Below are 12055 nucleotides of genomic sequence, written 5' to 3'. Positions count from 1 at the left end.
GTCCCCCAGGGCTCTGTTCTAGGCCCTCTCCTATTCTCGCTATAAACCAAGTCACTTGGCTCTGTCATATCCTCACATGGTCTCTCCTATCATTGCTATGCAGACGACACACAATTAATCTTCTCCTTTCCCCCTTCTGATAACCAGGCGGCGAATCGCATCTCTGCATGTCTGTCAGACATATCAGTGTGGATGACGGATCACCAGCTCAAGCTGAACCTCGGCAAGACGGAGCTGCTCTTCCTCCCGGGGAAGGACTGCCCGTTCCATGATCTCGCCATCACGGTTGACAACTCCCTTGTGTCCTCCTCCCAGAGTGCTAAGAACCTTGGCGTGATCCTGGACAACACCCTGTCGTTCTCCACTAACATCAAGGCGGTGACCCGATCCTGTAGGTTCATGCTCTACAACATTCGCAGAGTACGACCCTGCCTCACACAGGAAGCGGCGCAGGTCCTAATCCAGGCACTTGTCATCTCCCGTCTGGATTACTGCAACTCGCTGTTGGCTGGGCTCCCTGCCTGTGCCATTAAACCCCTACAACTCATCCAGAACGCCGCAGCCCGTCTGGTGTTCAACCTTCCCAAGTTCTCTCACGTCACCCCGCTCCTCCGCTCTCTCCACTGGCTTCCAGTTGAAGCTCGCATCCGCTACAAGACCATGGTGATTGCCTACGGAGCTGTGAAGGGAACGGCACCTCCATACCTTCAGGCTCTGATCAGGCCCTACACCCAAACAAGGGCACTGCGTTCATCCACCACTGGCCTGCTGGCCCCCCTACCTCTGAGGAAGCACAGTTCCCGCTCAGCCCAGTCAAAACTGTTCGCTGCTCTGGCACCCCAATGGTGGAACAAGCTCCCTCACGACGCCAGGACAGCGGAGTCAATCACCACCTTCCGGAGACACCTGAAACCCCACCTCTTTAAGGAATACCTAGGATAGGATAAAATAATCCTTCTAACCCCCCCCCCTTAAAATATTTAGATGCACTATTGTAAAGTGGTTGTTCCACTGGATATCATAAGGTGAATGCACCATTTTGTAAGTCGCTCTGGATAAGAGCGTCTGCTAAATGACTTAAATGTAAATATATACATATACACATATATATATACACACATATATATATATATATATATATATATATATATATATATATATATATATATATATATACACACACATACACACACAAATATATACAGTGGGGAGAACAAGTATTTGATAACCTGCAAAATCGGCAGTGTTTCCTACTTACAAAGCATGTAGAGGTCTGTAATTTGTATCATAGGTACACATATACAGTTGAACTCAGAAGTTTAAACACCTTAGCCAAATACATTTAAACTCAGTTTGTCACAATTCCTGACATTTAATCCTTGTAAACATTCCCTGTCAGTTAGGATCACCACTTTATTTTAAGAATGTGAAATGTCAGGATAAGAGAGAGAATGATTTAATTCAGCATTTATTTCTTTCTTTCATCACATTCCCAGTGGGTCACTCAATTAGTATTTGGTAGCATTGCCTTTAAATTGTTTAACTTGGGTCAAACGTTTCAGGTAGCCTTCCACAAGCTTCCCACAATATGTTGGGTGAATTTTGGCCCATTCCTCCTGACAGAGCTGGTGTAACGGAGTCAGGTTTGTGGGCCTCTTTGCTCGCACACGCTTTTTCAGGTCTCTGCCCACAAATTTATGGGATTGAGGTTAGGGCTTTGTGATGGCCACTCCAATACCTTGACTTTGTTGTCCTTAAGCCATTTTGCCACAACTTTGGAAGTACGCTTGTCCATTTGGAAGACCCATTTGCGACCACGCTTTAACTTCCTGACTGATGTCTTGAGATGTTGCTTCAATATATCCACATAATTTTCCTTCCCCATGAAGCCATTATTTTGTCAAGTGCACCAGTCCCTCCTGCAGCAAAGCACCCACACAACATGATGCTGCCACCCCCATGCTTCACAGCTGGGATGGTGTTTTCAGCTTGCAAGCCTCACACTTTTTCCTCCAAACATAACGATGGTCATTAGGACCAAACAGTTCTGTTTTTGTTTCATCAGACCAGAGGACATTTCTCCAAAAAGTATGATCTTTGTCCCCATGTGCAGTTGCAAACCGTAGTCTGGATTATTTATGGCGGTTTTGGAGCAGTGGCTTCTTCCTTGTTGCGCGGCCTTTCATGTTATATCAATATACGACTCGTTTTACTGTGGATATAGATACTTTTGTACCGGTTTCCTCCAGCATCGTCACAAGGCATTTTGCTGCTGTTCTGGGATTGAGTTGCACTTTTCGTACCAAAGTACGTTCATCTCTAGGAAACAGAATGCGTCTCCTTCCTGAGCGGTATGATGGCTGCATGGTCCCATGGTGTTTATACTTCTGTACTATTGTTTATACAGATGAACGTGGTACCTTCAGGCGTTTAGAAATTGCTCCCAAGGATGAACCAGACTTGTGGAGGTCTACAATCTTTTTCTGACGTCTTGGCTGATTTCTTTTGATTTTCCCATCATGTCAAGAAAAGAGGCATGGAGTTTGAAGGTAGGCCTTGAAAATACATTCACAGGTACACCTCCAATTGTCTCAAATGATGTCAATTAGCCTATCAGAACCTTCTAAAGCCATGACATTGTCTGGAATTTTCCAAGCTGTTTAAAGTTACAGTCAACTTAGTGCATGTAAACTTCTGACCCACTGCAATTGTGATACAGTGAATTATAAGTGAAATAATCTGTCTAAACAATTGTTGGAAAAATCACTTGTGTCATGCACAAAGTAGATGTCCTAACCGACTTGCCAAAACTATAGTTTGTTAACAAGAAATTTGTGAAGTGGTTGAAAAACGAGTTAATGGCTCCAACCTAAGTGTATGTAAACTTCTGACTTACACTGTGTGTGTGTGTGAGATATATATATATATCTTTCTCTTTGGTTCACAGATCTTCCCAGCCCCCTCCTCTCTCTTCCTGGTTTGCCTTGACCCCTTACCTGTGGGTCGGGCCCACCTTCTGAGCTTTCCCATTGCTTCTGGGAATTGTAGTTTTGCCAATCGACCATTTTGTGATCTGTAGTTCTGATCGGGGGGGGGGGGGGGGGGGGATTTTAGTGAGAGGGCAGAGCCCGTTTATTAGTTCTGCCCTCACATATCTGCCATTTATCACTCGACCCACTTCTTTGCCACAATCCCTTAATATCGGTGGTGTTTATTCTGGTGGAATAAAAGACATTTAAATCAGAATGAAGCCCATCACATGAAAAAATTATGAACCAGTATCTCCACAGTTAGTTGAGGGGAGGAGCCTCCAAGCCCAGACTTGGAGGCTCTGTTAGAAGCGGTCACTACAATGTAACCAGTGATGTAGTGGTAAAATAAAATAGGTGGGTAAACTCTGATCGTCGTTCCCTGTGGAAAAAGTAAAGCTTCCTATACAGTACCAATCAAAAGTTTGGACACACCTACTCATTCAAATCAAAGTTTATTTGTCACGTGTACCGAATACAACAGGTGTAGACTTTACAGTGAAATGCTTACTTACAGGCTCTAACCAATAGTGCAAAAAAGATATTAGGTGAACAATACGTAGGTAAAGAAATAAAACAACAGTAAAAAGACAGGCTATATACAGTACTGAGGCTATAAAATTAGCGAGGCTACATACAGACACCAGTCAGTCAGTCTGATTGAGGCAGTATGTACATATAGATATGGTTAAAGTGACTATGCATATATGATGAACAGAGAGTAGCAGTAGCGTAAAAGAGGGGTTGGCGGGTGGGACACAATGCAGATAGCCCTGTTAGCCAATGTACTGGTTGGTCAGCCCAATTGAGTTAGTATGTAATATGTACATGAATGTATAGTTAAAGTGACTATGCATATATGATAAACAGAGAGTAGCAGCAGCGTAAAAAGAGGGGTTTGGGGGGCACACAATGCAAATAGGGTTTTTTCAAGGGTTTTTCATTATTTTTACTATATTCTACATTGTAGAATAATATTGAAGACATCAAAACTATGAAATAACACATATGGAATCATGTAGTAACCAAAAAAAAAAGTGCTAAACAAATCAAAATTGATTTTATATTCTTGAAAGTAGCCACCCTTTGCCTTGGTGACAGCTTTGCACCCTCTTGGCATTCTCTCAACCAGCTTCATGGGGCGGAGAGGTAGCCTAGTGGTTAGAGCGTTGGATTAGTAACCGAAAGGTTACAAGATCAAATCCCCCAGCTGACAAAGTACAAATCTGTCGTTCTGCCCCGTCATTGAAAATAATAATTTGTTCTTAACTGACTTGCCTAGTTAAATAAAGATAAAATTAGGAATGCTTTTCCAATAGTCTTGAAGGAGTTCCCACATATGCTGAGCACTTGTTGGCTGCATTTCCTTCACTCTGCAGTCCAACTCATCCCAAACCATCTCAATTGGGGCGAGGTTGGGTGATTGTGGAGGCCAGGTCATCTGATGCAGCACTCCATCACTCTCCTTCGTCAAATAGCCCTTACACAACCTGGAGGTGTTGGATTATTGTTCTGTTGATAAACATATGATACTCCCACTAAGCCCAAACCAGACGGTATGGCGTATGGCTGCAGAATCCTGTGGTAGCCATGCTGGTTAAGTGTGCCTTGAATTCTAAATAAATCACAGACAGTGTCACCAGCAAAGCACCCCCACACCATAACACCTCCTCCGCCATGCTTTCTTGTGGGAAATACACATCCAGAGATAATTTTTTCACCCACCAAAAATGGTTGGCTCAAAACGCAATAAGGAAAGAAATTCCACAAATTAACTTTTAACAAGGCACACTTGTTAATTGAAATGCATTCAAGGTGACTACCACATCAAGCTGGTTGAGAGAACACCAAGAGTGTGCAAAGCTGTCAACAAAGCAAAGGGTGGCTACTTTGAAGAATCTCAAATATAAAATATACCGTTCAAAAAAGTTTGGGGTCACTTAGAAATGTCCTTGTTTTCCATGAAAACATACATGAAATGAGTTGCAAAATGAATAGGAAATATAGTGAAGACATTGACAAGGTTATAAATAATGATTTTTAATTGAAATAATTGTGTCCTTCAAACTTTGCTTTTGTCAAAGAATCCTCCATTTGAAGCAATTACAGCTTTGCAGACCTTTGGCATTCAAGTTGTCAATTTGTTGAGGTAATCTGAAGAGATTTCACCCCATGCTCCCTGAAGCACCTCCCACAAATTGGATTGGCTTGATGGGCACTTCTTACGTAACATACGGTCAAGCTGCTCCCACAACAGCTCAATAGGGTTGAGATTCGGTGACTGTGCTGGCCACTTGGAGCTGTGCTTTGGGTCATTGTCCTGTTGTATGAGAAAAATTGGCTACAATTAAGCGCCGTCCACAGGGTATGGCATGGCGTTGCATGTACAATTCTCCCACTTTACCACTAAAGCACCCCCAGACCATCACATTGCCTCCACCATGCTTGACAGTTGGCATCAAGCACTCCTCCAGTATCTTTTCATTTTTATGCATCTCACGAATGTTCTTCTTTGTGATCCGAACACCTCAAACTTAGATTCGTCAATCCATAACACTTTTTTCCAATCTTCCTCTGTTCAGTGTCCGTGTTCTTTTGCCCATCTTAATATTTTATTTTCATTGGCCAGTCTGAGATATGGCGTTTTCTTCGCAACTCTGCCTAGAAGGCCAGCATCCTGGAGTCGCCTCTTCACTGTTGACGTTGAGACTGGTGTTTTGTGGGTACTATTTAATGAAGCTGCCAGTTGAGGACTTGTGAGGTGCCTGTTTCTCAAACTACATACTCTAATATACTTGTCCTCTTGCTCAGTTGTGCACCGGGGCCTCCCATTCCTCTTTTCATTCTGGTTAGAGCTAGTTTGTGCTGTTCTGTGAAGAGTGTAGGTCACAGCGCTGTACAAGATCTTCAGTTTCTTGGCAATTTCTCACATGGAATAGCCTTCATTTCTCAGAACAAGAATAGACTTACGAGTTTCAGAAGAAAGTTCTTTGTTTCTGCCCAGCTTGTAATCGAACCCACAAATGCTGAAGCTCTGTAACGGATTGGCAGTCGTGGTGAAGGAATGAGGCACAGGAAGCAGCGAGTACAGGGTAGTGGCGTATTTAATGTACACTCACTCATCAAACAAAATATTCCCAAACACAGGGGAGAAAGTACACACGGCGTAAAATAGCGCCGACACGAACATGAACCGTCACAATATAAATAATCCCGCACAACACGGAAGCGGACCAGCTAACATAAATAGCCCCGCTAATTAACCAAACTAAACACAGGTGCACAAAACCAAAAAGGGAAAACCAAAAAGGGAATCAGTGGTAGCTAATAGGCCGGTGACGACGACTGCCGAGCGCCACCCGAGCAGGAGGGGGCGCCACCGTCGGTGGGAATCGTGACAAGCTCCAGATACTCAACTGGTTTAAAGGCCAGTTTTATTGCTTCTTTAATCAGATCACAGTTTTCAGCTGTTTTAACATAATTGCAAAAGGGATTTCTAATGATCAATTAGCCTTTTAAATTGGTAAACTTGGATTAGATAACACAACGTGCCATTGGAACACAGGAGTGATAGTTGCTGATAATGTGCCTCTGTACACCTATATAGATATTCCATTAAAAGTCAGCCATTTCCAGCTACAATAGTCATTTACAACATCAACAATGTCTACACTTTATTTCTGATCAATGTTATGTTAATGGCCCAAAAAAATTGCTTTTCTTTCAAAAACAAGGACATTTCTAATGGACCCCAAACTTTTGAATGGTAGTGCATTTTGATTTGTTTAACACTTTTTTGGGGTACTACATGATTCCATATGTGTTACTTCATAGTTTTGATGTCTTCACTATTATTCTACAATGTAGAAAATAGTAAAAATAAAGAAAAACCCTGGAATGAGTAGGTGTGTCCAAACTTTTGACTGGTACTGTACTTTCAACTGTGTTTTATGCTCCACTACATCACTGAATGTAACTGAATAGTGACTACAACGGATGTACTTGCATATTAATAGTCTACGCACTGTATGGGGCATTCCAAGTAGTATCAATGCATTGCTTCATTTAGGTGTGCTATCTTAATTTGGTCACTCTGTGGTCACAGATAATGTTCCTGTCCAGCAGGAAATGCAAACTTCTAGTGTATTCCAGGCTTCTAAAGCTTGTAATTTCAACTTTAAAAAGTCAGACTTGATTTGCCCAAACAAACTATGTATCAACCTCTACAAAAAAATGTGCATTCATTATAATCCACATAATAATTAAATGTTCTGTTGCTGCAGGATTATTTTCCTGCTGTGAGAAACTAGTCAAATGAAGATAGCACACCTGTACTAAGTGGTCTACAGACCAGAGTCCAGTAGTAATCTAAACCTGGGCTTGAGGAGCCCACTACGGACTAACTTCATGATTAGAGGGAAACCATCACCATCCCATGGCATCTGAACATCAGTTTTACTTCCATAGATCAGTCTGAAACTACAGGTTTGACTGACTTCTAGAACACTGTAGATCTCTGCATAATGCACCAACCAGGGACACAATTATTGTACAACTCTACAGAAATGAAAGACATCTTACTGTCTGGTACTGTTCCTCACCGTTCTCCCCTATGACATTCAGAATAGTTATCCACTACTGCATTTCTCTGAGCTGTTATTTCAACAAATCAAAACCACAGTATGTTTCTATAACTGGCTTAGTGAGATAGCTATATAAATAATAAAAGTGTAACCTTGAGAATACAGCACCCAAATAATCAGCCTTAAAGCCTCTGCAGCGAGGACTGCAGCCCAGCACAGCTCAGACTCAGAGGAAAGGTATACAGGTATGAGATTTCCCGAGTGTTGCATGGACAAATTGCACTCGAAAACAAAACAATGAATCAAGTTAGAAGGCCACCTGGAGTTTGTTACAGCAGAAAGTCCATCATACGGCCCCTGCTTTAGCTAGGCTGCATCACAAATGGCACCCTATTCCCTATTCAAGGGAACCACTTGTCAAAAGTAGTGCACTATAAAGGGAATAGAGTTACATTTGAGACGCATGCCTAGAGACCATTATCCAGGCCAAGAACTAGGAAGCGCTGGTTGGTACAACTTTTTGTAATCCATTTGTGAGAGACCCCCATTAACATAACTGTATTGTTACTGGAGAAAATGAGGCTCATTATGAGGCTCACGATCTACCTAAAGGGTGCGGTAGCAGCCGTGTGTCGTGAACAAATGGCACCCTATTCCCTATGTAGTGCACTACATTTGACCAGGGCCCATAGGGATCACAGCCCATAGACGCAATCAGTGTGTCATAAACAAGAGTTCATGTCATTGTTGCCCTTACCAGATCAATCAATCACATTTATTTATAAAGCCCTTTTCACATCAGCCGATGTCAAAGTGCTATACAGAAACCCAGCCTAAAACCCGAAACAGCAAGCAAAACAGATGTAGAAGCAGGCTGTTCTAAACAAGACTCCATGTCATTGTTGCCCTTACGAGATGCAGGCTGTTCTAAACAAGACTCCATGTCATTGTTGCTCTTACCAGATGCAGGCTGTTCTAAACAAGACTCCATGTCATTGTTGCTCTTACCAGATGCAGGCTATTCTAAACAAGACTCCATGTCATTGTTGCCCTTACCAGATGCAGGCTGTTCTAAACAAGACTCCATGTCATTGTTGCCCTTACCAGATGCAGGCTGTTCTAAACAAGACTCCATGTCATTGTTGCCCTTACCAGATGCAGGCTGTTCTAAACAAGACTCCATGTCATTGTTGCCCTTACCAGATGCAGGCTGTTCTAAACAAGACTCCATGTCATTGTTGCCCTTACCAGATGCAGGCTGTTCTAAACAAGACTCCATGTCATTGTTGCCCTTACCAGATGCAGGCTGTTCTAAACAAGACTCCATGTCATTGTTGCTCTTACCAGATGCAGGCTGTTCTAAACAAGACTCCATGTCATTGTTGCTCTTACCAGATGCAGGCTGTTCTAAACAAGACTCCATGTCATTGTTGCTCTTACCAGATGCAGGCTGTTCTAAACAAGACTCCATGTCATTGTTGCTCTTACCAGATGCAGGCTGTTCTAAACAAGACTACATGTCATTGTTGCTCTTACCAGATGCAGGCTGTTCTAAACAAGACTCCATGTCATTGTTGCCCTTACCAGATGCAGGCTGTTCTAAACAAGACTCCATGTCATTGTTGCTCTTACCAGATGCAGGCTGTTCTAAACAAGACTACATGTCATTGTTGCCCTTCTCTAAGGCAGGCTACCCCATCTACTGTACGTTCGTGATTGATTATAAATCCAACACTGTAGCAGGGATTGTAACCCATGCAGAACAGAATAATACCGTGGTTCCTTACCTGGGTGTCCTGTGTAACACACACATTTGAAGGAGAAAGGTGAAACTTGGAGACACGTTCCATTACGACAAGCTCTATCGCAATTCTCTCGTCCAATCACGTCAGAGCAGTTAGCCCCTGAGGGAAAAGATAAAACATGAATTATGAATTATTTAAAAATTAACAAAATGGTTTAGATTAGTATCTAGATTCTACATTCGTATAGATTGGATCTATAGTATTTTATTCGTATAGATTCAATCTACAGTATTTTATTCGTATAGATTCAATCTATTGTTTTTTATTTGAAGTAACGTAGGGTCAACAATTATCAACAGTAATTAACTATGCAGATTCTGGAAATTAAATTAAACTGAAAGACATCATTGCAGCTTGAAAGTCTACATTGAAATTCTCACATATGGTGGCCCCATTGCACAAAGTTAGTTAGTGCATAATGCATTTCTAATGATAACCGTGTTCATCGCATGATTCAGATGACTTGTGATGTCAAAAAAATGACAAGTTGGCTCCTAAGTCTTCAGAGTCAATGTTTGAACAACGTTTGAGAGCCATCACTTATTGACAAAGACATGGTGAGAGAAGGAATCAAATCTAAATGAAAATGGTAGAGAGGATGCAAAGTAATTAAGAATGCATTCAGGTGGTACAGAAACCCGTTCCAGAAATAATTATGGTGATTAAGTCAAAACTAAATTCCTGCAAGAAAATATTGTTCATATAAATAGCCCATAGGGGGATCTGTGTATACACACCAAATAGCACCCTTTTCCCAATGAAGTGCACTACTTTTGACCAGAGCTCTATGTGTACTATGAAGGGAAAGGGGTGCCATTTGGGACGGACTCTGGATATTCTTGAAATAAATGCATTAAGCTAGATGAGAACTAGTAATTATGATAGATAAATAATATGGAAGTATCTCCAAGCAATAGGGTTGTAACATTAGGGTTGTGTTCCAAATTGCACCTTATTCTCGATATAGTGCAGTACTTTTGACCAGAGCCCACAATTTAGGGAATAGGGTGCCATTTGCGACACAGCCTTAGCCTCCAGGTAGGTAGGTGGATTCTGTCACGGCAGATTTAATTAACGAGAGCAATTTATTTTCCCATTTATAGTAATTGAAGGTACAACAATCCATTGAGTTTAGCATTTGGTGGATGAGTACAGGGTGTAAAGTAAAGCATCAAACCCTGATAAAGGCTATTTGACCAAAACATTGGTTAAATAAATCCACTGCAAGGAGAGTTGAGTGTGCAACTTTCTTTAGCATTTTTACAAAGTAGCTTAAAAAGAGCAATCTGTGATTGATACATCCATTTTTGGACTATATATATATATATGTATCAGTGGTGGGGGGGCTTTGTTGTTGTTTGAAGTGCAGAATGCCCCTTTAAAAACATAGCAGTAGTAATATCAGAGTCATAATTCTCAGTTGTATTCCTCACCTGTAAAATGTGGAGGGCACAAACACTTATACGTCGCGTGGATGTGATCTGTCGTACCATTGCTTACACAGACTCCTTCGTTCTCACATGGGTTTTCCAAACACGCATCAAACTTCTCACAGAACTTTCCAGAGTAATGCTGGCGGCACTGACAGCGGTACGCTCCGTCTTCCCAAAAGCTTGTCCTACAAACACCGTTCCCGGAGCAAAGTCGCACTAGTGGGCTGCTTTGACACTGTTGTTCCTTCACCAAGACATTGAGACGAAGACCCAGCTTGCAGAGCTGTGAATTCCCCTCATGCGAAGCTATGAAATAATGAAGGCCTGGGAGAAGCCACTTAGGGTCGACCTGCCTAGACGCATTCATAACGTCATCGGAACAGAGAAACTGGTCTTGTGACTGTGGTGCAGTGGAACAACTTTCAAAGTCCTCCTTTGACACATTGAGGATCCTGATACCGTATAAATCCAGAGTGGCATCAATAGAAACAAACAGCTTGACGCCAAACTGCACCTCTAGAGGACAAATCTGAGGTAAGTTCCAAGTTGGTGGAACATCTGACTTTTGGGTCTCTGTCCTTTCTTGATCCCCCCCAACATTGGACCATACTATTACAGATGTTTTCCATGAGTGTCCATTTCACCTGAGCAGTTTGTGGTTGTAGCTGCCATTGCAGATTGGCTGGTCGGTTGCAGACTGTTTGGCTGTGAACAACTACGCAGCCATTGAGAAAATAGCTGATTATGACAGCGATGATGTGAAATGATAGCCTCTGCATTTTTAAGTTTCTCCCTTTCGCTGCTTCCCTACTCGCATTCGTACAGGTCTTCAGAGCTTTCGTACAGGTCTTCAGAGCATTCCTGAAGTCATTTAATTTGAAGAATGTTCAGGGTAAAAGAGATGTAATTAAATTCCTGTCTGATAAAGTCAGAGGTCCAATGGAGGAGGCTTGATGAACGTCATGGCAACACACCAACCTAAAGACAAAACAAGTAAGAATTTGATTAGCTAAAATCAATCAAAAATATCATATTTTCTGTCAATATGACAACCCTGAATGATGCTGCTGATGAAAAACGTAAATGTAATTAAAAAGTTATGTTTATACTGCTTGGACTTCCAACAATGTGAACATCAACTAAACTAGTTATGCTTTAGTCTAAACCATTTTGTGTCAACGTGACAACATTTTGAATGACAGTCC

The 12055-nt window shown here is 41.9% G+C and overlaps 1 protein-coding gene across 1 annotated transcript in view; it reads right to left on the bottom strand.

The window, feature by feature from the left end:
* eys (EGF-like photoreceptor maintenance factor) overlaps window positions 1-11469 on the bottom strand; it is a gene marked incomplete at its 5' end in the record, with an annotated part of 444052 nt that extends 432583 nt beyond the window's left edge. Inside the window, 2 exon segments of the mRNA XM_082972800.1 lie at window positions 9400-9516; window positions 10851-11469. Of these exon segments, the coding sequence (XP_082828926.1) occupies window positions 9400-9516; window positions 10851-11469 (736 nt within the window).
* Window positions 11470-12055: the final 586 nt, after the last annotated feature.

The sequence above is a fragment of the Salmo salar genome, chromosome 01 (genome assembly GCF_965601325.2).
Source record: "Salmo salar chromosome 01, fSalSal1, whole genome shotgun sequence".
NCBI lineage: Eukaryota > Metazoa > Chordata > Actinopteri > Salmoniformes > Salmonidae > Salmo > Salmo salar.
Note: the sequence above shows the minus strand (reverse complement) of the source record. Positions and strands in the feature narration are given on the sequence as shown.